This window comes from Grampus griseus (genome assembly GCF_964374135.1).
Source record: "Grampus griseus genome assembly, chromosome: 6".
Classification (NCBI taxonomy): Eukaryota; Metazoa; Chordata; class Mammalia; order Artiodactyla; family Delphinidae; genus Grampus; species Grampus griseus.
Window position 1 is genome coordinate 99,117,617 of NC_139000.1, and position 26,679 is coordinate 99,144,295.

The 26,679-nt window shown below is 38.9% G+C and overlaps 1 protein-coding gene across 2 annotated transcripts in view; it reads left to right on the forward strand.

Annotated features, from left to right (window-relative positions):
* The window catches only part of PIWIL2 (piwi like RNA-mediated gene silencing 2), a gene marked incomplete at both ends in the record, with an annotated part of 86,804 nt that extends 60,841 nt beyond the window's left edge, over window positions 1–25,963 (forward strand). Inside the window, 3 exons of one of the 2 annotated variants that reach the window (XM_082656381.1) lie at window positions 24,207–24,460; window positions 24,910–25,017; window positions 25,807–25,963. In XM_082656381.1, coding sequence (XP_082512507.1) covers window positions 24,207–24,460; window positions 24,910–25,017; window positions 25,807–25,963 — 519 coding nt within the window. The remainder of the gene's footprint in view (window positions 1–24,206; window positions 24,461–24,909; window positions 25,018–25,806) is intronic. The other variant, XM_082656380.1, reaches the window with a different exon arrangement.
* Window positions 25,964–26,679: the final 716 nt, after the last annotated feature.

Genomic DNA, 26,679 nt, shown 5'->3' on the forward strand with positions numbered 1-26,679 from the left:
TGCCCGAGGGGGTGAAGGCACAGTCCACCCCGTTAGGCCCTTAGGAACTCTAATTACAGTTTCTTGCTTAGGGACTGTTATGGGTTGAATTGTGCCCCCTTAAAAAGATATTGAAGTCCTAACCCCAGTACCAGTGAATGTAACCTTTTTTGGAAAGAGTGTCTTGGCCGATAATCAAGTTAAGATGAGGTCATTAGAGTGGGCCCTAATCCATTACGCCTGTGTTCTTAGGAAAAGAGGACATTTGGACCCAGAGACAGACACACATAGAGGAAAGGCAGTGTGAAGACACAGGGAGTGCACCATCTACAAGCCAAGGAACACATGAGGCCACCAGGAGTCACAGAATGATAGATTCTCTGTCACAGCCCTCAGAAGGAAACAACCTTGCCAACACTTTGATTTCAAACTTTAGACTCCAGCACGGTGGAACAGCACACTTCAGTTAGTGGTACTTTGTTATGGCAGCTCTAGCAAATGAATACATGGTTCATCACAGCTTCTAGCACCCAAAGTTGCAGTCCTGGTCCGAGAACCACTGCATCAGGTAGTAAAAAAGAGGGTTAACGTCATGTGGAGGAAAACAAAAAGTATTGTCATAGCAGCATCCTTCCCCACCCCTTGTTCTTTAGATCCCCCAGAAAAGGAGAGGAGTTTATCTAGTGGGGACATTCCCTTGGCCCCTGTCATGTTGAATATGAGTACACACTCATAAAATCATGTAAGCTAGCCCTTCACACCTTTATTCCCTTCATTTTAAACAATAAATGTTTCAGTTGCTCATTCTGATTTTCTGTCAAACTGTTACTCTGGGGATGAAAGTGTGTTCCTTGGTCTGAGGAAATGTGACTTGGCAGTCCAGATTGGTATAGTGTCTTCTGTTTTAGTTCTTTTATAGTATTTTGAGAATTTGTATCTACCAGCAGATATGCAAAACCCAGTCCAGAATAGGTGTCCGTTTCTGTCAGGAACAATTTGTAATCTCCTGGAGCTGCAGAGTCAGTCCAATTTGCCACTGTGTGCGGGGCCTTCCCCTCAGGGAATCTGACCCCAGAGCCATCTGCATTCTCTGTCCTCTTGGCAGACAGAACAGTTTATTGGAATTTTGCACTTCAGAGGGTATGAGAAAAATATGTCTAGATTTAGCCCATTTCTTCATTGCTTCAGCCCTCAGTGTCCACTCATTTCATGGACCCAGGTACCGCTCGAGCAGACACACCAAGATATCAGCTTGCTGGTAACTACTTTCTGATCCTGGAAGGAGGTAGTTACTCCCCATTCACCCTTCCCCCTACTTCCTGGTAACATCTAATCTGCTTTCTGTCTCTGTGGATTTGTGTATATTATATAGAGATAATAATAAAATACATGATCTTTTGTGTTTGCCTTCTTTTATTGATCGTGTTTATAAGGTTCATCTAAATTGTAGACTATATTATTACTTTGTTCTTTTTTATGGATGAATCATGTTCTATTGTATGTTTATCCATTCATCACTGATGGACATTTGTACTGTTCCCACCTTTTGACTATTGTGAATAGTATGAATAATACAGGCTGTGAACATGCCTGTATATGTATTAGTTTGAGTACCTATTTTCAGTTCTTCTGGGTATATACCTAGGAGTGACATTGCTGGGTCATATGGTAATTCTTTAACTTTTTGAGGAACCCTCAAACTGTTTTCCACAGTGGATGCACCATTTCACGTTCCTATCAGCAATATAGGAGGGTTCCAGCTACTCCACATCCTTGCCAACACATCTTATTTTCCTTTTTTTAATTGTAACTCTGGTGAAGTGGTATCTCATTATGGCTTTAACTTGCATTTCCTTAATGACTAATGATGTTGTACATCTTTTCATGTGCTTATTGTCCATTTGTATAACTTCTTTGGAGAAGTCCTTTTGAGTCCTTTCCCTGTTTTTCAGTTGATCTATTTGTCTTTTTCTTTTTGAGATGTAAGAGTTTTTGTTTTTATTTTTACATATTCTGGATACAGAACTCTTGTCTGATGTACGGTTTGCAAATATTTTCTCCCATTCTGTAGAGTGTCTTCACTTTCTTGATTATGTTATTTGATGCACAAAAGTTTTAAATTTTGATGGAGTCCTGTTACCTATTTTTTCTTTTGTTCCTTGTGCTGTCAAATCTAAGACTCTGTTGCCAAATTTGAGGTCATGAAGATTTATGCCTCTGTTTTCTTCTAATAGTTTTAGAGCTTTAGCTGTTACCTTTAGGTCATTGATCCATTTTGAGTTACATTTTGTATGTGGAGTGAGGTAGAGGTCCAACTCTACTCTTTTGCATGTGGTTATCCACGTGTCCCAGCACCACTTGTTGGGGAGACTATATTCTTTATAGAATGGTATTGGCACCCTTATTAAAGATCAATTAGCCCTGGATGTTTGGGTTTATTTCTGAACTCTCAGTTCTGTTCCGTTGGTCTCTATGTCATCCTTATGTCAGTACAACACTGTTTTGATTATTGCTTCTTTTTAGTTAGTTTTGAAATTAGGAAGTCTGTGTCTTCCAGAGTTTTTTCCAATATTGTTTTGGCTATTCAGAGCCCCTTGGAATTCCATATGAATTTGAGAATAGGCACTCCCATTTCTGTAAAAAGGGCCATTGGAATTGCGATAGGAATTGCATTGAATTTATAGATCACTTTGCAAGTGTTGTCAGCTTAATAATATTCACTCTTGCAATATGTGGGCACAGGATGTCTTTCCATTTATTTAGGTTGTATTTAATTTCTTTCAGCAATGTTTTGTAGTTTCCAGGTTCAAGTGTTTCACCTCCTCAGTTAAATTTATTCTGGGTATTTTATTCTTTTGAATGCTACTGAGTATGGAATAGTTCTGATTTCATTTTTGGATTGTTCATTGCTGGTGTATAGAAACATAATTGTTTTGTGTGTTAACCTTTAACCCTGCAACTTTTCTGAACTTAACTAGCTTTAGTAGATTTTTTTCCCCAATTCTTTGGGATTTTTCTATATAGAATCATGTTACCTGCAAATAGAAATAGTCATACTTCTTTTTTCCCCAATTTTGATGCCTTTTATCTATTTATCCTGCTTAGTTGCTCTGACTGGAACTTCCAGTACAATATTTAATAACAGTGGTAAAAACAGGCATCCTTGTCTTTTTCCTGATCTGAGGGCGATAGTTTTAAGTCTTTCACCATTGAGTATGATGTTAGCTGTGGGTGTTTCATAGACTCACTTTATCACGTTAAGGAAGTTTCTTTCTGTTCCTAATTGGCTGAGTGTTTTTATAGTGAAAGTGTGTTGGATTTTTATCAAATGCTTTTTCTGCATATTAGTTTATAACAGTCTCATTCATATTAATACCAAATTGATTTCAGTAGTACACAAAAATTTGTTCCTTTCTGGTACTATGGTGTCCCTCCTTCTCTGTGCTAATTTTATTTTATTTTATTTTAATTAATTCATTAATTTTTGGCTGCGTTGGGTCTTTGTTGCTGTGCATGGGCTTTTTCTAGTTGCAGTGAGCGGGGGCTACTCTTTGTTGCAGTGGTGGGCTTCTCATTGCGGTGACTTCTGTTGCGGAGCACAGGCTCTAGGCACGTGGGCTTCAGCAGTTGTGGCGCACGGGCTTAGTTGCTCCGCGGCACGTGTTATCTTCCCGGACCAGAGCTTGAACCCATGTCTCCTGCATTGGCAGGTGGATTCTTAACCACTGTGCCACCAGGGAAGTCCTGTGCTAATTTTATATTAGGGTTTCCAGAGAGACAGATCAATACGGGGTGTGTGTGTATGTGTGTGTGTGTGTGTGTGTATTTTGAGGAATTGGCTCATGTGATTTATGGAGGCTGGCAAGTCCAAAATCTGCAGGGTAGGCCAACAGGTTGGAGACCCAGGGAAGGGCTGATGTTGTAGATCAAGTTTGAGTTTATCCTATTTGGTATGTTTTAGTCTTCTTGAATGTGTCAGTTAACTTTTGAATCATATTTGGGAATTTTTGGTCCAATATTTCTTCAAACACTCTTTTGCCCCTTTCTCTCTCTCCTCTGCTACTGAGACTCCAATTATTCGTATGTTGTTATGCTTGATGGTGTCTCACAGGTCTCAGAGGCTGCATTCATTTTTCTTCCTTTTTTTCTTTGTTTCTCACACTGGATAATCTTGATTGATTTATCTTTTAGTTCACTGATTATTCCTTCTGCCTGATCACATCTGCTCTTAAGCCCCTCTGGTGAATTTTTCATTTCACTTATACTTTCTGATTCCAAAATTTTTGTTTGGTTCTTTCTTACAGTTTCTATCTTTTTTTTTTTTTTTTTTTTTTTGCGGTACGCGGGCCTCTCACTGCTGTGGCCTCTCCTGTTGCAGACCACAGGCTCCGGAAACACAGGCTCGGCGGCCATGGCTCACGGGCCCAGCCGCTCTGCGGCATGTGGGATCCTCCCGGACCAGGGCATGAACCCGTGTCCCCTGCACCGGCAGGCAGACTCTCAACCACTGCGCCACCAGGGAAGCCCACAGTTTCTATCTTTATTGGTAGTCTTTACTTTGTGAGATTTTCCTTAAGGTCTTTAGATATAGTTTTCTTTAGATCTTTGAACATTATTTAAAAATGGTTGGGGGCTTCTCTGGTGGTGCAGTGGTTAAGAAGCCACCTGCCAATGCAGGAGACACAGGTTCGAGCCCTGGTCTGGGAAGATCCCACATACCGTGGAGCAGCTAAGCCTGTGCGCCACAACTACTGAGCCTGCGTACCACAACTACTGAAGCCTGTGCACCTAGAGCCCATGCTCCGCAAGAGAAGCCACCGCAGTGAGAAGCCCGTGCACCACAATGAAGAGTAGCCCCCGCTACTAGAGAAAACTAGAGAAAAGCCTACGCGCAGCAACTAAGACCCAGAGCAGCCAAAAATAAATATAAATAAGTAAATAATTTAAAAAATAAATAAAATAAAATAAAAATGGTTGATTTCAAGTCCTTGTCTAATATAACCAATGTCCGGGCTTCTCCCCGTACAGTTTCTATTAACTACTTTTTTTCACGTGAATGGGCTGTGGTATGCTATTTTTTGGCATGTTTCATAATTTTTTATTGAAAGCTAGACATATTTATTTATTTATTTTTATTTTTATTTTTTTTGCGGTACGCGGGCCTCTCACTGTTGTGGCCTCTCCCGTTGCGGAGCACAGGCTCCGGACGCGCAGGCTTAGCGGCCATGGCTCACGGGCCCAGCCGCTCCGCTGCATGTGGGATCTTCCCGGACCGGGGCACGAACCCGTGTCTCCTGCATTGGCAGGTGGACTCCCAACCACTGCGCCACCAGGGAAGCCCGACATATTTATTTTTAATTAAAAAAAATTTATTTAAAGCTACATTCCTTTCTTTTTTATTTATTTATTTATTTTTTGCGATACGCGAGCCTCTCACTGTTGTGGCCTCTCCCGTTGCGGAGCACAGGCTCCGGATGCGCAGGCTCAGCAGCCATGGCTCACGAGCCTAGTTGCTCCGTGGCATGTGGGATCTTCCCGGACCAGGGCACAGACCCGCATCCCCTGCATCGGCAGGCGGACTCTCAACCACTGCACCACTGGGGAAGCCGTCTTTCTTTTTTAAAATATTTATTTATTTATTTGGCTGCCTCGGGTCTCAGTTGTGGCATGCAGGATCTTCGTTGCAGCATGCAGGATCTTTCATTGTGACACGCAGCCTTCTCTCTATTTGTGGCTCATGGGCTCCAGAGCACGTGGGCTCAGTTGCCCTGTGGCATGTGGGATCTTAGTTCCTCGACCAGGAATCCAACCTGTGTCCCCTGCACTGGAAGAAGAATTCTTAACCACTGGACCACCAGGGAAGTCCCTAGACATTTTTGATATAATGTTGGCAACTCTGCAAATCAAATCTCCACCCCCAGGGATTGTTGTTGTTGCTCTTCGATGCTTTCCCTGGCCCGATTCTGTAATCTTCGTAATCTAAACTGTGTGTAGCCACTGAAATCTCCCCTTAGTTTAGCTTAGTGATCAGCTAATGACAGGACATAGATTTCTTCAAATGCCTTGAATGTTCTGCACCCTCCAGTGATTGCTAGATTATTTTCTCAGTTACCATGGTAGTGAGGCTGCAGGTGTCACAGCTACCGCAGAGAAAGGGGAATATGAATAGAGCAAGTTAAAACACCACAAAGGTCAAGATTCAGCCAATTTCATTGAATAAATGCTGTTCAGATTGTTTTAAGCCTCTGGTTAGTTTCCACAGTTCTAAAAAAAAGTTGATTTTGACCATTTGTGCAGTGTGCTTGTTGCTTTTATGGTTGAACAGATTTTTGGAGGTCCTTACTTTCTCATTCAAGAAATATTTCTTGAAGAGTGCTTTTGACAATCTGCTTTTGTCAAGTGCAAGTGCTTTTCTAGGTGGACAGTGATTAGAGTTTAGAACCCACTAAGGGTAGATTGCACTAGAAAACCTCCATCATTTTGTTTTAGGGCCCCAAAGGGCTACATTCTAGGAATAAGGGTGATTGAAAGCAAACTGCAGCTCATCTTTGAATTATTTTAAATTTTTGAATCAGATATGATGATCCAGCGTGCTAGTGTTTCTAAGTTTCTCATAGTGCTAATACTCTAGACACCTGGAAGAAACAAACTTGAATCTTCTCCGTATGAACAGTATCATTCCAGGCGCCATGTTATTTCTATTAACAATACTGTAAATACAGGCATACCTCAGAGATATTGGGGGTTCAGTTCCAGACTACCACAGTAAAGCTAGTACTGCACTAAAGTGAGGCACAATTTTTTTAGTTTCCCAGTGCATATAAACGTTAGGTTTATGCCATGCTATAGTCTGTTAAGTGTGCAATGAACAAATGTGCATGTCTTAATTAAAAAACAATGTGTTGGAAAAATGGCACTGTTAGACTTGCTCAGCACAGGGTGACACAAACCTTTAATTTGTGAAAAAAAAATGCAGCTATCTGCAAAGTGCAATAAAGTGAAGCACAATAAAATGAGGTATGTCTGTGCTATGTTTGGCAATTTTTAAAAAGGAATATATTTATATTATACACACATGTAGGCACATATGTGTATATATTTTTGAATATATATATTACATATATACACACGTGTGTGTATATACACATACATATGTCATGTATTTATTATATGAATACATATACATATATATATGTATATCTACTTGAATTTAATTGAGAAGTTAATGAAGCAAAGAAGAATAAGTAGGTGAAGATACAAAACGACAGAAACCCAGAGAGATGATGAGAGCTGCATTTGGGTCCTTTTTCTTTAGGGAAATATGCTAATTCTGGAAGAGGCAGCTGAAACATTGAAAAGCTGTGGAGCACTTTTGAAGACTTAGGGATCAAAAGCTGGAGGCCAGGGCCCCCAAGCCAGTGGTAGTCGTGAGTCTTCTCCCCACTATTTGGGCTGTGAATCTGAAGAGCTGCAATCTAGGAGTAAAGAGCTATAGGTAGATCAACTCTGAATGATACTAGTCCTTGAATATGGATTCAGATGAACTCTGACTGCTAGTTTTACTGCCCACTTGCCAAAAGCAAATAAAAACCCTCTGAAGGAAGATAACATTATCCTGGGCATCAGATTTTTCTGCAATATCTAGCAATCAATAAATAATAACCAAGAATACAAGAGAGAAAATGAAGGGACTGAAAAACTAAGAAAACCAACAGATAATTGATCCAGATGCACAGAGGATTCAGATAGATGAGTAGTCAGACACATTTTAAAATAGCTACACTTAAGTTCAGAGAAATGGAAGACAACATTAAGAATTTTAGCAGGGCTTCCCTGGTGGTGCAGCGGTTGAGAGTCCACCTGCCGATGCAGGGGACACAGGTTTGTGCCCTGGTCCGGGAGGATCCCACGTGCCGCAGAGCGGCTGGGCCCGTGAGCCATGGCTGCTGAGCCTGCACGTCCGGGGCCTGTGCTCCGCGGCGGGAGAGGCCACAACAGTGAGAGGCCCGTGTACAGCAAAAAAAAAAAAAAAAAAAAAGAATTTTAGCAAACAGTTAGAAACTGGGGAAAAATGGAAATTTCTAGAACTAAAAATTATAATAACCAGAATTAAACACTTAGTGAATGGGTGTATTAGGTTGCTAGGGCTGCCAGAACAACGGCTTAAACAATAAAAATTTATTTCCTCACAGATCTGTGGGATGGGAAGTCCAAGATCAAGATGCTGTGCTGGCAGGGTTGGATTCTCCTGAGGCCTCTCTCCTTGTCTTATAGATGGCTGTCTTCTCTCTGTGTCGCATGGTCTCTACTGTATGTGTGTCTGTCTCCTAGTCTCCTCTTCTTAGAAAGACACCAGTCATATTTGATTAGGGCCCACCCCAGTGACCTTTTTTAAACTGAATAACCTCTCTAAATATCTGTTTCCAAATACAGTCACATTTTGGGTGTGGCAGGTTAGGACTTCAACACAAATTTTGGAGAAACACAGCTCTGTGCATAACAGTGGGCAACAGTAGTTTAGACTTAATTGAGGAAATTAAGAGACAATTGAAAGATAGGTAAGAAGAAAATAATCAAACTGCACTGAGATACGGAGGGTTAGAAAATATAACAAGGCAACAGACGTGGGAGTTATGGAGTTAAAATATATTATACACGTAAGTGGTCCACAAGGAGGTTAGAGAGAGCAGAGGGCAGAAAAACAATGGTAAAGAATATTCCAAAAGTGTTAGAAGACATTAAGTCACAGATACGAGAAACCCAACAAATCCCAAGCAAGATATAAAAAGAAAAGTACACTTAGGCACATTAGAGTAAAACTGTTGAAAGTAAAGACAAATATATATATACATATTAAGGCAAGTCAAAGGAAAATAAAAGAGGTTACCTTCAAGGAGCAACAAATTGACTAATAGTGAACTAGTCAAAAGAAACAGTTTAAGCCACAAGATAATAAAATAATAGCTACAAAATGCTGAAAGAAAATAACTACCAATATAAAATCCAATATCCACTAAAAGTAACTTCTAATAAGGTGAAAAAAGACACTTTGTGGCAAATAAAAAATTGAGAATGCTTGTCACCGGCAGATTTGCACTGAAGGAAAATACAAAAGAGCATTTTTCACCTACAAGGAAAATTATCCCAGAAAACACTTAGAAATGGTTAAAGGAATAAATACAGGAATAAAAGTGCCAAGTATGGGGATAAATTTAAATGAATACCTACCATCTAAAATAATAATGTTTTTGAGTGGATATATATTCATTTGTGTGTATAAATTTCAAATTGATGACAGTAATAGCATGTATATCTGGAAGAAGTAAATGAAGTTCCAGTGCCTTTAGTTTCTTGAATTGTTGAGGAAAAGGTGAAAGTACTAATTTATATTACAGTTTGATACACTAAGAGCTATGTTGTAATTTCTAGGGTAGCCACTAAAAGAATGAAAAAAGAGTTATGTAACAATCAAAATGAGAGAAGAGAAAATAACAAAAATTTTTTTAAGGAAGAAAGGAGAAGAATATAGAATAAATAGCAAGCAGTACTTGGACCTTGAAAATGTTATGCTAAGTGAAAGAAGCCAGTCATAAAAGACCACGTTTTATATGATTCCATTCATAAGAAATGTTCAGAACAGGGAAGTTTACAGAATCAGAAAGTAGGTCAGTGGTTGCTTAGGGCTAAGTTGGGGAGAGAATAGGAGGTGGGTAGAATGGTGGTAGTTTAAGAGTGTGGGGCTTCTTGTTGAGGTGATGAAAATGTTATAAAATCAGTTGTGGTGATGGTTTTACATATCTGTGGATATACTAAAAAACATTGAATTTTACACTTTAAATTGATGAATTATATGGTGTGTGGATTATGTCTGAATAAATAATTTTTTTAAAAAAATTTAAAGAATCATATAGAAATTCTGGACTTCTAAAATGTAATAAATGAAAATTTCAGTAGAGGGGCCTAACATCAGATTGGATTAAGCGGAAGAAATAACTACCAAATTTGAAGATAGGTCAGTTGAGATTATTGAGTGTGAAGAAAAGAAAGAAAAAAATAAGGAAAATTAACAGAGGCTCAGAGATCTGTGGGACACCGTCAGCCATAGCAATATAAACATAATGTGATTCCCAGAAGGGGAGTAGTGAGAGAGAATTGGGAACAAAGGACATTGGAAGGAATAATAGCCAAAAATTTCCAAAATTAATAAAGAAGGTAATCAGTTCATCCAAGAAGCCTAACGAACACTAAGTAGGAAAAACTCAAAGATACCCATACCTAGACACAACCAAGTAAGACTGCTAAAAGACAAAGAGAGCATCTTGAAAGCACCAAGAGAATTGCTCATTATGTTCAAGGCATCTTCAATAAGATTAAGAGCTGACTTCTCATCAGAAATCATGGAGGCCAGAAGGCAATGGGATGACATATTCCAAATGCTGGAAGAAAAAGAAGGTTGAATAAAAATTGTATATCCAGAAAAGCTGCTGTTGAGAAATAAAGGAGAAACCTTGACAATAATATTATGCTCAGTGAAAGAAGCTAGACATAAAAAGCCACATATTTATATTATTCCATTTCTATGAAATATCCAGAATAGGAAAATTTGTAGAGACAGAAAAGAGATTACTGGTTTCCAGGCATTGAGGATGCTGGCAGGAATAGGATGCTGGCAGTAACTGCTAAGGGGTATAGGGTTCTTTTGGGGGTGTTGAAAATATTATGGAATTAGGTAGTGTTGATAGGTATATAACTTTGTGAGTATACTAAAACCACTGAATTATACTCTTTGAAATGGTGAATTTTATGTGATTTACATATCATTTTTTTTTTTATTAGAGAAAGTAAGACTCTCAGATAAACAAAAACTAGGGGGATTTGTCACTAGCAGACCTGTCCTACGAGAAATACTTAAGGGAGTCCTTCAGGTAGAAATGAAATGACACTAGACAGTAATTTGTATCCACATGAAGAAGTAAGTACCACCAGGAAAGGTAACTATATAGGTAAACATAAGGAGAGCAAACATTTATTTTTGTTTGTAATTTTTCTTGTAGTCTGTGTCTTAAGAGACAAGTGCATAAAGTGGTAAATATAAATCTAAGTGGATATGCATACAGTGTATAAAGATATAATTTGTATGACAATAAAGGCACAAAGTAGAGGGGAGGGAATGGAGCCATAACAGGAGCAAAGTTTTTGAATAATACCAAAATTAATTTTGTATTGGGACTTCCGTGGTGGTCCAGTGGTAAAGAATCTGCCTTACAATGCAGGGGACGCAGTTTCTATCCCTGGTCAGGGAACTAAGATCCTACATGCCACAGGGCAGCTAAGCCCACGTGCCACAACTACTGAGCTCGCGCGCACCTCAACTAGAGCCCATATGCTGCAAATTACAGACCCCATGTGCTCTGGAACCTGCGTGCCACAACTGCAGAGCCCACATGCCCTGGAGCCTGTGTGCCACAACTAGAGAAGAGAAAACCTGCATACCACAAGTAGAAGTCCGTGTACCACAACGAAGAGCCCGCGCACCGGTGCAACGACAGATCCCACGTCTAAGACCCAACACAGCCAAAAGTAAATAAAATAAATAAATAAATCATCTTTAAAAAAAATAAATTTATTTATTTACTTATTTTTAGCTGCATTGGGTCTTCACTGCTGCACATGGGGGGCTTTCTCTAGTTGCGGCGAGCGGGGTCTGCTCTGCATTGTGGTGCATGGGCTTCTCACTGTGGTGGCTTCTCGTTGCAGAGCACGGGCTCTAGGTGTGCGGGCTTCAGTAGCTGTGGCACACAGGCTCAATAGTTGTGGCTCATGGACTCTAGAGCACAGGCTCAGTAGTTGTGGCTCACAGGCTTAGTTGCTATGAGGCGTTTGGGATCTTCCTGGACCATTGCTCAAACCCGTGTCCCCTGCATTGGCAGGCGGATTCTTAACCACTGCGCCACCAATGGTTTAAATCTTTAAAAGAATCTTTAAATCTTTTAAATCTTTAAAAAAAATTTTTGTATTAACTGACCAAATGAGATTGTTATAAGTTAATATGTTAACTGTAATCGCCAGGTGAAACACTAAGAAAATAACTCTGAAAAATAAAAGAAAATGAACGACAAGGGAATTAATATGGTAACTAGAAAGTGTCTATTTAATACAAATTAAGGCAGTTGAGGAAGAATAGAGGGACAAAAAAGATATAAGGCATGTGGAAAAAAATAGTAAAATGGCAGATGTAAATCTTAACCGTATCAGTAATTACATTAAATATAAATGGACTAAACACCAAAGGTAGAGATTAGCAACTTGGATTAAGTGAAAATATGAAGATGTGCTTTCTCCAAGAGACATATTTTAGTTTCAGAGACACAGGAGGTTGAAAGTAAAAGAATGGAACAAGATAAACCAAAAGAGAGCTGGAGTAGCTATACTAATAACAGGCAAAACAGACTTTAAGATAACAATTCTTACTAAAGACAAGAAAGGACATTTCGTAATGGCAAAAGGGTCAATCCATGAGGAAGTCATAAAATATAAACATATATGAAACTAACAACATACATCCAAAAATATATGGAACAAAAACTAACGTAAGTGAAAGGAGAAATAGACAATTCTACAGTAATAGATGGAGATTTCAAAACTTCATTTTTGATAATGGATAGAACAGTTAGAAATAAGATCAACAAGGAAATAAAATACTTGAACAACTCTGCGATCCAACTCAAACTAACAGACATCTACAGAACACACACCAACAGAACACACATTCTTCTCAAATGTGCGTGACACATTCTCCATGATAGAACATATGTCAGGTTATAAAACAAGACTCAGTACATCTTAAAGGATTAAAATCATGCAAAATATGTTCTGAAACCACAATAGAATGAAATTAGAATATAATATGTGGGACATTTGGGAAAGTCACAACTATATGGAAATTAAACAATATTCCCAAGTAACCAGGAGGTCAAAGAAGAAATCAAAAGGAGATTAGAAAACGCTTTGAGATAAATGAAAATAAAGACAAAACATACCAAAACTTGTGGATGTATGTAAAAAAGTGCTTCGAAGGAAAATTTATAGCTGTAAACACCTATAATAAAGAAGAAGAAAAATCTCCAAATAGCCCAAGTTCCACCTTAAGAAATTAGAAAAAGAAGAGCAAACTAAACTCAAAGCAAGAAAGAAGGAATTGATAGAGATTATAGCATAGAGAAATGAAATGCAAAATTGAAAAACAACAGAGAAAATCAATAAACCACAAATCGATTATTTGAAAAGATCAACAGAATTGATAAGCCTTTAGCTAGACCACCCATGAAAAAGAGAAGATCAGATACTAAAATCTGGAATGAAAAAGACTACACTACTGACCTTACAGAAATAAAAAAAGGATTTTAAGAAAATACTATGTATGAATGGCTGTATGCCAAGAAATTAGGTAACCTAAGTGAAATGGACAAACTCCAAGAAGGGCACAAACTATCAAAACTTTTTAGTTATACCAAACATTTTAAGAATTAATACTCTTTCACAAACTCTTCCAAAAAATAGGAAAGGAGGGAACACTTCCCAGTTCGTACCATAAGGCCAATATTACCTTGATACTAAAGCTAAACAAAAATACCACAAGAAAACTGCGGAAGACATCCAGACTGGAAAGGAAGAAGTTAAACTATGTCTGTTTCTATTTGACATTATCTTACATATAGAAAACCCTAAAGAATAAACACACTCTATTGTAGCTAGTAAAAGAGTTCAGCAAGGTTGAGGATACAAGACTGCTGTACAATAGTCAACTATTTCTTTACACTAGCAATGATCAATCCAGAAATGAAATTAAAATAATTCCATTTATAACAACATAAAAGAGAACTATGTAGGAAAATGTTTAGCAAAAGAAGTGCAAAAAATATACTGAACACTGCAGAACATTGTTGAAAGAATTGAAGAAGACCTAAGCAAAAGGAAAGACAACCCATATTCAAGACTTAATATTGTTAAAGTGGTAGTACTCCTTACATTAATCTACAGATTCAAGGAAATACATATCAAAAGTCTAACATTTTTTTTGCAGGAATAGACAAATTGATTTTCAAATTCATATGGAAATGTGAAAAATTCCAGAATAGGCAAAACAATTTTAAAAAAGAAGAAAATTGAAGGACTCATACTTCTGAATTCAAAACTTACTACAAAGCTAGAATAAACAAGACAGTCTGGTACTGAAATGGAAAGAGACGTAGAGATCAGTTGAGAGTCCAGAAGTAAACCTGTGTGCTTATGGTAAACTGATTTCTGCAAGGGTGACATTCAATGGCGAGAAAGCATAGTCTTTTCAGGAAATGGTGCAGGGAGTACTGGATATCCACATGCAAAAGAATGAAGTTGGATCCTTGCCTCACACAATATATAAAAAATAACTTCAAATGGATCAAAGACCTAAATATAGGAACTAAAACTATAAAACTCTAGATGATGGCATAGGTTTATATCTTTGTGACCATTTAACAGACAACAGTTTATTAGATATGATACTGAAAGCAAAAAGCAAGTCAAGAAAAACATAAATCAGACTTCATCAAATTCAAAATATTTTGTGCTTCAAAGTACAAGAAAGTGAAAAGACAACCCATGGAATGGGACAGAATCATTCATCTGGTATATCTAGTACAGGTATAGTTTCCAGAATATACAGCTGAAAAACAAAGAGACAAATAACCCAGCATAAAAATATGCAAACATTTGAATAGACATTTCTCCAAAGAGCATATACAAATAGACGAGAAGCACATGAAGAGAGCTTAATATCATTAGTCATTAGGGAAGTGGAAATCAAAATCACAATGAGGTACCACTTCACATGAAAACCAGATAAAGGCATTACAATAAAGGAAGCTACAGATCAATATTTCTCATGATTATAGATGCAAAAATCTTCAACAGAATATTAGTAAAGCAAATCTAACAATGCATAAAAAGAATTATACACCATAACTGTTCTGAGTTGAATACTGCCTCTCCAAATTCATGTCCACCTCGATCCTGTGAATGTGATGTCATCTGGAAATAGGGTCTTTGCAGATTCAGTCAGGTTAAGATGAGGTTAGGCTGGATTAGGGTGGGCCCTAAGCCAATGATGTATTCTTAAGAAGAGGGAAGTTTGGTCAGAGTCTTAGAAGGTCATGTGAAGGAGCAGAGACACAGACACACAGGAGAAGGCACTGGAAAGGTGGAAGCAGAGATCAGAGTGATGTATCTACAAGCCAAGAAACACTAAGGATTGCCAGAAACCACCAGAAGCTAGAATAGGCAAGGAAGTATTCTTTCCTAGGGCCTTTGGAGGAAGCATGCGAACCTGCTGATACCACAGTTCTGGACTTCTGCCCTCCAGAACTGTGAGAGAATACATTTCTGCTGTTCTAAGCAACCCAGTTTGTGGTTGTTACAGCAACCCTTAAAAAGGATACAACAACCAAGTGGTTTGTATTCCAGTTATGCAGGGCTGGTTCAGCATTTGAAAATCAATCAGTGTGGTCTGTCACATCAACAGGCTAAAGAAGAAAAATCCTATCATGTCAACAGATGCAGAAAAAGTATTTGACAAAAGTCAACTCTCATTCGTGATTAAAAAAACAAAAAAGAAAAACAAGCAAACAAAAAACAACAACAAACCTCCCAGCAGACTAGAAGTATAGGGGGAACTTCATAAACTTAATACAGAACATCTACAAAAATCCTGCAGCTAACCTTGTACTTAATTGTGAGAAACTAGATACTTTTCCCCTAGGATCAAGAACAAGACAGTTATTTCTTCTCTCACCACTCCTATTCAGCATCATACTGGAAGTCCTAGCTAATGCAAAAAGACAAAAGGAAGTAAAAGTTATACAGTCAAAAAGGAAGAAAAAAAACTTTGCAGGTAGCATGGTGTCTATGTATACAGCTCAAGAAATCAACAACAACAAAACTGCTGGAATTACCAGGTTGCAGAATACAACATAAATATACAAAATTAAATTGCTGAAAAAACCCACAAAATCAATTCCTTTTCTATATATCAGCAATGAACAATTGGCATTTGAAATTAAAAACAATACCATTTGTATTCGCACCAAAAAATGAAACATTAGATGTAAGTCTAACAAAGCTTATATGAGATTTACATGAAGAAAACTCTAAAACTCTCATGAAAAATATCAAATATCTAAATAAATGGAGAGATATCCCATGTTCATTGATAGGAGGACTCAATATTGTTAAGATGTCAGTTCTTCCCAATTTATCGATTCACTGTAGCCCTAGTCAAAATCCCAGCAAGTTACTCTGCAGATATTTACAAACAGATTGTAAAGTTTAAATAGGTAAAAGACACAGGGTAACCAACACAGTACCTAAGAACCAAATCAGAGGACTTCTGTTACTCAAAGCGTTACTATGAAGCTACAGTAATATAGATGGTGTGGTATTGACAAAAAGAAAAATAGACATGTCAAGGTAACAGAATTGAGAGCCCAGAAGTAGACCTATACAAATAGATTCCAGTGATCTTTGATAAAAGATCATGGGCCACTTCAATGGAAAAGGAGAATCTTTTCAACAAGTGGTGCTGGAACAGCTGCCCATCCACATGCAAACAAACAAAACAAACAAAAACTATACCCAGATCATATACCTTTCACAAAAATTAACTCAAAATTATCACAAACTTATCTTTAAAATGCAAAAGTTTAAAAAGTATAGAAGATAACATAGAAAATCTTGGTGACCTTGGGTTTGGTGATGACTTTTTGATACCAAAGCACTATCCATGAAATAAAGAACTGATAAACAGGACTTAATTAAAATAAAAAAACAACTGTGAAACTTCTGTGAGAGGCATTAAGAGAATGAAAAGAAGCTACAGACTGGGAGAAAATATTTGCAAAACATATCTGATAAAATACTGTTATCTGAAATATACAAAGAACTCTTAAAATCTCAATAAGAAAACAACCTAATTAAAAGATGGGCAAAAGACTTGAACAGACTTCTCACCAGTGAAGATATACAGATGGCAAATAAGCATATGAAAAGATACTCAGTATAACATTAGGGAATGGCAAATTAAAACAACAAGATACCACTACACATCTATTAGAATGGCCAAAACCTAAAACACTGACAACACCAAATGCTAGTGAGGATGGGGAGCAATGGGAACTCTCATCATTGTCTGAGGGAATGTGAAATGGTACAGCCACTTTGGAAGGCAGTTTGGTAGTTTCTTACAAAACTAAACATACTCTTACTATACGATTCAGCAGTCACACTCCTTAGTATTTACCCAAATGAGGTGAAAACATATGTCCACACAAAAACCTGCACAAAGATTTTTATAGCAGCTTTATTTATAATTGCCCAAACTGGAAGCAACGAAGATGTTCTTCAGTAGATGAATGGACAAATAATCTATGGTACATCCAGACAATTAAATACTCAGCAGTAAACAGAAATGAGCTATCAAGGCATGGGAAGATATGGAGGAATCTTTTTTTTTTTTTTTTGGTGGTACGCGGGCCTCTCACTGTTGTGGCCTCTCCCGTTGCGGAGCACAGGCTCCGGACGCGCAGGCTCAGCGGCCATGGCTCATGGGCCCAGCTGCTCCGCAGCACGTGGGATCTTCCCGGACCAGGGCACGAACCCGTGTCCCCTGCATTGGCAGGCGGACTCTCAACCACTGCGCCACCAGGGAAGCCCTGGAGGAATCTTAAATGCATATAACTTAAGTGGAAAAACCCAATCTGTAAAGGCTACATACTATATAATTCCAACTATAGGACATTCTGGGAAAGACACAAAACTACGGACACAGTAAAAAGATCAGTGATTGCCAGAGGTTTGGGAGGGTGAGGAAGGGAAGTATAAATAGGGAGCACAGGGGGTTTTTAGGGCTGTAAAAGTACTATAATGGTAGATAAATGACATGCATTTCTTAAAGCCTATAGAATGTAGAAGAGAGTGAATGCTAATATAAACTGTGGACTTTAGTTAATAGTAATGTATCTATATTTATCAGTTGTAACAAATGCACCACCCTAATGTAATATGGTAACAATAGGGGAAACCATGTGTATGGTTGGTGGGGAAGGTGTATACGGGAACTCTGTACCATGGCCTCAAGTTTTTTGTAAACTTAAAACTGGTCTGAAAAATAAAGTCTCTATTTAAAAGCATGCACACACAGTGAGATACCACCTCACACACACTAGGATGGCTAAAATAAAGAAGATAATAAGAGTGTTGTCAAGGATGTGGAGAAATTGGAACCTTCATACATTGCTGGTGGGACTGTAAAATGGTAGAGCTTCTTTGAAAAACAGTTTGGTATTTCGTCAGGATGTTAAACATAGAGTTACCATATGACCCAGCAATTCTACTCCTAGGTATAAACCAAGAGAATTGAAAACATATGTCCACACAAAACTTATATATGAATGTTCATAGCAGTATTATTCATAATAGCCAAAACTGGAAAAAACCCATATAATCGATGAATGGACAAATGTGATATAGCCTGTAATGTAATATCATTTGGCAACATAAGAGAATGAAGGACTGATACAACATGGGTGAACTATGAAAACATTATGCTCAGTGAAATATTTAGTCACAGAAGACCACATATTACATTATTCTGTTTGTCCAAAATAGGCTAATCCAAAGAAACAGAAAGTATGTTAGTGTGTTCCAGGAGTTGGGGTTAGGGTGGGCGATGGGAAATGACTGCTAATGGGTATGAGATTACCTTTTGGGGTGATGAATATGTTCTAAAATTAGATAGTGGTGATGGTTGCAAAATTCGATAAATGTAAAACTTTTGACTTTTATACCTTAAAAGAGTGTCTTTTATGGTATAGCAAATTATATCTCAATAAAGCTGTGATTTAAAAAAAAGCACCACTCCCAAACATCCATCTAGCTTACGTACCCTTGTGGAATCAGCAAAATCAACACATGCTGCCGGGGAAAAACAAGTTCAAAAGGCTGGCTTATTCCTCTGGGCCCCCATCCTTCCTCTGATACTGCCTTCAGGTAGATGTTTTTATATTTTGTCCAGCTTTTCCAGTTGTCCTCAGTGGCAGGGTTTCTTAGAAATCCTGGTCCACCACCTGAAGCCTTGTTGGCAAACTTAATCTCATCTGTGGTTTTATTTTATTTTATTTTATTTTATTTATTTATTTTTTTTGCGGTACGCGGGCCTCTCACCACGGCAGCCTCTCCCATTGCGGAGCACAGGCTCCGGATGCACAGGCCCAGCGGCCATGGCCCACGGGCCCAGCCGCTCCGCGGCACGTGGGATCCCTCCAGACCAGGGCACGAACCCGTGTCCCTTGCACCGGCAGGCGGACCCCCAACCACTGTGCCACCAGGGAAGCCCTGTGGTTTTATTTAATATCTGTATTTAGATTTATATTTCTGGTCCAGCAAATTTTCTGGTCTCAAATTTTCTGGTCTAAGGAAATCTTTACCTTCTTAAATATTATTGACTTTTTTGTTTGTATAGGTATATATCAATAATTACCATATTAGAAGTTAAAACTGAGAACTTTTTAATGTTTTTTAATTTACTTTAAAAATAATAAGCTCAATATAGTTAATAACATAAATATTTATTTTATTTTTTATTTTAATTAGTTAATTTATTTTTGGCTGCATTGGGTTTTCGATGCTGCGCGCGGTCTTTCTCTACTTGCGGCAAGTGGGGGCTACTCTTCGTTGTGGTGCGTGGGCTTCTCATTGCGGTGTGCAGGCTTCTCATTGCGGTGTGCGGGCTTCTCGTCGCGGTGTGTGGGCTTCTCATTGCGGTGTGCGGGCTTCTTGTTGCAGTGGCTTCTCTTGTTGCAGAACATGGGCTCTAGGCACACAGGCTTCAGTTGTTGTGGCACGTGAGCTCAGTAGTTGTGGCTCACGGGCTCTAGAGCGCAGGCTCAGTAGTTGTGGTGCACTGGCTTAGTTGCTCCGTGGCACGTGGGAACTTCCCGGACCAGGGCTCGAACCCATGTTCTCTGCATTGGCAGGCGGGTTCTTAACCACTGTGCCACCAGTGAAGTCCCATAAATAACATTTTAAATTAAAGATTACTTTCAAAATGTTCGGTGATGTTTTACATTTTGGCAAGTGGCTTTAATGTTTGGGTTAGTAAAAGGCAAGTGAATATCCTACATTTAATTTATTGCAGTGTCACACATCATTTACTTTCTGGAAAATTCTACTGGATATTTATGAGCGAATTAGAGTGAAAATGGCAAGTAATGTAGTAGGAGTATTGTGAAATTAGTTTTGACTCTGTGCACTCCCTAAAACATCTAAGGGGAAGAATTGGAGCCCAGAGCACCCATTGAGAATCACTCTGGCCCATACCCTTCATCTGAGCTCCTAGACCACATGTGAGTCTGAGTGCCAGTGTTGCCTTCCACTCATGTGTGAAAATCAAAACCAAGCTACATTCTTGACACTTGCCTTAGCTTTAGCTCTCATGATTAGTAATCACTTAATGTTGAGTTCATCTGTTATTTGGCCTGAGGGTTGAGAAGATTAAACTCAGCTGTAGTTAATTCAGCCCCTTTTGCTTTTCCTGTGGCTGTGGCTGTGGCTGTGGCTGTGGCTCTGGCTCTGGCTCTGACTTCATATTGCTGGACTGGTCTGACTAGTGTTCAACCCTGGAGACAGAAGGGAGTGGGCCACGGTATTGCCTTTGGAATCAAAAGCTTCAGGCAGCCAGTTTCCAATGTGTGAGAGTATAGGTTCTTTCTGCTTCTCAGTTCCACCTTCACTTCCCTTTTCTTAGCACAATTGGGAGGATCTTAGGGTGGAGAGTTATCTTGAGCAAGTGATTATTTGGGGACTCTTCCAAACCTCAGCCTGCCCTTTCTGGACCTGCCACTTCTAGTAGCTTGCCTGGCCTCTTCTTCCTTTTTTTTCCCCCATTTTTTTTAATTGAGTAAAATACACATAACATAAAATTTACCATCTTAACCATTTTTAAGTATAACATTTCAGTGGTATTAAATACATTCAGAATGTTGGGCAGTCATCATCATCATCCATCTCCATAACTCTTTTTTTATCTTGTAAAACTGGAACTCTGTCCCCATAAAACTAATTCCCCATGCTGCCCTCCCCCTAGCCCGTTGCCACCACCCTTCTACTTCCTGTCTCTGATTTTGACTACCCTGAGTAGCTCATACACGTGGAATCATACTGTATTTGTCTTTTTGTGACTGGTTTATTTCACTTAGCATAATGTCTTCAGAGTTGACCCATGTTGTAGTATTCAATACATTGCAGTGCTACCTGGAATCCTTTACCCGTCTTGCTGACTGAATTGTCTGCTAGTTCTTTCACTGAGGCATAATATTCACTTTTTCCTCTAGAGAACAAATGTCTTATACTTCTCTGTTCCCATAGCATTTTATTTATATTCTTTGTTATGTTATTTGTAATGTATTGAGAGTATTTACTTTGTGTCTGTCTCCCCAGTGTTAATTTGAGTTCCACTAATATTTGGAAGGTATCAAGATAATTTTTAAATTTTCTGAGACTAGCACAGTGGCTCATACCTAGTGGTCATTAAGTGTTTGTTCAGTGAATGAATGGAATCACACATAAAAGAACATCTCAGACTTCCAGCAGATACTTATTTTCTACTTGATCCTCACCGTTGTATTCAGTGCTAGGGATAGTAAGCCAACAAGCACAGTCCTGCTTTCATTAATTTATTGTTTCATGTATTTACCCTAGTACTGAAGTGATTTAATAATGTATATTTAACGTTTATGTTTCAGTATTGTGATTTGTCTCATATTTTGACCCCCCTAGATCATAGTCTTATCATTTATGAAATGAAGAGAATGGACTAGATGACCTAGAGAAGTTACCATTGTTGACTGTTATTATTAGATTTGAAAGCTCCTTAATAACAGGAATCATGCCTTTCACTTCTACTGGAATCTTACATAGGGCCAAGTATAATGTCTCACACTCAGGAGTTGGTTAGCAGATTTTAAAGAAAGAGGTAATATCAGTGAATACTTCAGACGAATTTGATTCTATTTTTCACTCCATTGATCTTGTTAGATCCCTTCCCTGTGCTTCAGAATATCTGTATGTCCTTGATCTAGTTTGTTCTCAACTTTTGTTTGTAGCTTAAAAAAATTATATACGTATATACACACACTTTATCCCTCTTAACCCTGAGAAGAAGAAAAGTAAGGTGCTCATTTACATCCATTTTTCAAGTGAGGAAGCTGAGTCTTCAGGAGCACAGCTGAGGAGCAGCACATTCAGACTCAGTCCCAGGTCCCCTGACCCCAGACCCAGTGTAATTCTTCTCTGTTTCCTCATCTGTGAAATCAGGTTTTCTTCCAGATCTAAGTGCCTGTGTTACCCACCCTTTTACACAACGTATCAGTTAGGGGTCTTTGGGAAGTCACAGAAACGTGCTAACTTTAGCAAAATGGGGATTAATTGGTAAGATCATGGAGAGTCTCAGAGGATTCGTGAGAAGGTTGAGCGTCAAGCTGGGAAATGGATAGGGTTCAGAAGCAGGGACCTGAAGAAGCACCACCACAAAGGGAAAAACTCCAAGTGTTTCTTATTCTCTGTCGAAGAGTCAGAGTGAGGGAGGAGTGTTCTTCTGGGGCAGTTTTGTTCCCCCAGTGGGCAGCCTAGAGACATTTTTGGTTATAACTTGAGAGAGATTGCTACTGGCATCTAGTGGGTAGAGGCCAGGAATGCTGCTAAACATCCTCTAGTGTCAGCCCCCAATAAAAGGAATTCACTGGCCCTACATGTCAGTAGTGTTGAGGTTGAGAAGCCCTGGATTAGGGGAAGGTACCTTGATTAATAATCGCACGAATTCCAATGTACCCTGTTGGAGGCAGGAGGACACTTAAAATGCTCTTACCAAAAAGAGGTGGAATAGATGCTAGACAGCCAAAAACAACATAAAAACAAAAAAGTACGACTGGGGCAATAATTCCAATATTGGAATGTGAAGATGAATCACATGTTTGTAAATACAGTACTTGCGGGGTCTCAGAAAAAAGAGACATTTATAAAATATTTGAATTTTAAACTTAAACTCCAAAAAGATGCTAGGTGATTATTTATTATTAAAAAGGGTTCTTTGAAATGAAACTTAAATTTTCATGTAGAGTAACCTATAAAGAATATGTAGTATAAGCCTACCTAATTCAATGATAAATTAGGGTTTTGAGGGGAATTGTGAACAAAAACCTAGGATGAACCAAAATCAGAATCAAACTGTCACTAACTGAATTAAACCAAAGCACTTTATTTATTTATGTATTTCTTTGGCCATGCCACATGGCATGTAGGATCTTAGTTCACCAACCAGGGATCGAACCCGTGCCCCCTGCAGTGGAAGCATGGAGTCCTAACCACTGGACCGCCAGAGAAGTCCCTAAACCTAAGCACTTTAAAGAAAACTTATAGTTTAAAATGAAACAGCTTATTTTTTAAAATTATTGAAGTCACATACAACTAGAACATAATTATATTCTCTACATGGGGAAAAAATTATTTTTCAAAACTGATTCAAGCCAGCATTTAATTTGATTTGGATCCATGGACAATTTACCAGGACTGGAGTTTACTTAGTTATATTAAGAATATTTAAAAAAAAAAGAATGTTTCACACTATACCTGATGGTAGGATAATATTTAGTAAAGGATCCCCTTTCATTTGTCAGCAACTTTGGATGTTGCTGATACACAGAAACGTGAGGATGGTGGATCTGTGGGATGTGCAGCTGTATGTTAGAATTTTTGCAGCAGTTCACCTTGTTTTTTGCCTAGACAGGTAATTAGTGTTAAATCCAAGTAGTAGGAAGATTGATTCAGCCCATAATTTTCCTTCCTCTTAACTTCTTTTCACACCGTTTCAGTATAAGCCGTATATATGTGACTCAGAGCCTGCTTATTTGGTTTCATATTTTATAACACCTTTGGTGTACCAGACCGGTTTTACTACCCTGAGGAAGTCTAGAAATGACTAGAAGCTGCTTCTCCCTGCCCTTCCAACATGATGGCTTTGGGTCCAGCTGTGAAAGGGACCTACTGCCGTGTCTCCAGGTTGTTCACTGAGTGAGCCTTTCTCTGCCTGTGGTCATTAGCCCCAGGGCCACACAGTTCACCTCAGCAGGGTGTTGTTTCAGGTGAACCACTGTCTCCCAGAGAAGATTGTGGTGTACCGTGATGGAGTGTCTGATGGCCAACTAAAGACAGTTGCCAGCTATGAGATTCCTCAGCTACAGAAGTGTTTTGAAGCTTTTGAGAATTATCATCCCAAGATGGTGGTATTTGTAGTTCAGAAGAAAATCAGCACCAGTGTGTACCTGTCTGCTACCGAGCACTTTGTGACTCCCTCCCCCGGGACTGTGGTAGATCATACAATAACAAGCTGTGAGTGGTAAGTGGGCGAGACACAGTATTTCAACAAGAATAGGTTGGAGAAGTTGTCTGTTCCCTGGGTATTGGAATGGGGAGGTTGCCTAGAGAGATGTGGAATGGGATCAGAGATTTTACTGTTAAAAAGTAAAATTTTAAAAACTATTTAAAAACACACAAACCAACAATGAAGCTTTTCCCTCTTAAGTATATAATATTGAACATACAGTCTTTTCCTAAGACTATGCATGCTTAACCTTCTGCACACAGATGTCATTTCTACCACCATTCTTAAATAGCCTGTTGAGTCAGGAGACCTGAATTCTCAGCCTAGTTTGGTCCTTGTATGTCCTTGATCCAGTCATTTGACCTCTCTGAGCCTTAGGTGAAGGAGCTAGAATGAGCTCCAAGATCTTTTCCAGCTCTGGCCAAATCCAACTATACCATTACTTTGTACTTTTTCCTTTCTAGGGTGGACTTCTACCTTCTTGCCCATCATGTACGACAGGGTTGTGGCATTCCTACCCATTATGTTTGTGTTCTCAACACTGCACACCTGAGCCCTGATCATATGCAGAGGTGAGCTGACCAGTAACCTACTCCTCACTTGTAAATAATTCAGGCCAGGGAGCTAAGGCTAAGACCTGGAATTTTAAAACCACTGAATTAGACAAACTGGATCACTGGTTTTTGGCTTAATAATTTTCTGATTCTCTTTGGAAGCATTTTGAATTTATCTTTTGAAGTTGGATTTCCTAATACTCATTTTCTCTTATATAATCAGAAAAGACAAATACTGCCCACTGCCAGGAATATTTACCCCTTGAGTTTCTTCTTGCCTTTCATGATAATGGTATCTTTTTGAGGTGCGACTGATAATCCTTGTTGTACACTAAAATTACTTGGAGACCTTTCAAAAAATACACCCAGGCTTCACGAACTCCAAGCATTCTGAGGCATTCGCATTTTTAAAAACTGATTCTAATGATTATGACACACAGCCAGGTTTGAGATGCGTTGTTCTTGCGCTCAGATTATATAAATACTTTGCTGGGGTACTTACCTTTCTGCAGCTTTTTCTTGAGGCAGAAAACAAAAACAAAAACATGTTCTCCTTACTGTTTTCCTTGTTTTGATATAAAAAGAGGAGCACCTAAAGTGGGAATTTCCCCATGCCCTCTTGACTTACAAATAGTGGAAATAGATACAATTCCACTTAAAAATAATGATTCCCAAAAGTTGCATCATCTATTCCTCAGTCCCCCAGTTTGCTGGTAAGTATGCTGTGTCACACACCCAGAAGTACATAATGTGCTCCAAATTGAAGATGAAAAGTGAAAAGGATCATGTTTTCTTCTTGGCCTACAGGTTGACTTTCAAACTGTGCCACATGTACTGGAATTGGCCTGGTACCATTAGAGTTCCAGCTCCTTGCAAGTATGCCCACAGGCTAGCTTTCCTGTCAGGACAAATCTTGCATCATGAACCAGCCATCCAGCTGTGTGAGAACCTGTTCTTCCTGTGACTGAACAATCAGGACATGGGCTGGTCAGAGCAATCAGACTTCTGAACTCAGCTGTGAACTCAGCTGTGCAGGATTAACAGTGACTGAAAGGGGTTTTGTGTTGGTGTTTTCCCTTTCACCAACCCAGTAGAATAAGATATCTTTTTTTTCTTTTCTCTTTTAAACCTGATATCACCAAGAAGCAGTTTCCACCCTAAGAATCAGCTAGAAATTGTCTCGTTGCCTTTGTAGAGCACATGGGGGTAGTCTGCTACTGCGTAGATGGGGTGGGTGAAGACAGGGGACCCTTCAGGAGCCTCCAAAGCCAACTTGAGCTGTAGAAACCCGCAGAAGCAGCGATTGCACTTACAAACTCTGTTTACTAATAAGCAGTTCCCATTTCTGGTGCCAGAGGTGATAATGAATGAAGTCTTTGCAAGTTTCTTAAAGTAGAGAGCTACTTTATTTGGGCAACTGGGAAAGGTAAGAAGGCAAGGTTTTTCAAGATATGCCTATTGCTGGAAAATGTGAAAGGCATGTAGTAAAACCAGCTGGTGGGATAGTCAGGCCCTTGCTGACCTAATCTTCTCTAGGGATTGAGTTAATGACACGTGACTTGAGCTGGCTTTGAAAGAGGCGTTTAGCTATTCCTTGGCCTCCTAAGAGAGGCCAAATGCAGTTTTTTCTGTATATTTCAGTTGCTTTATAGCATGCCATGTTGATTTCTTCCTCCCTCC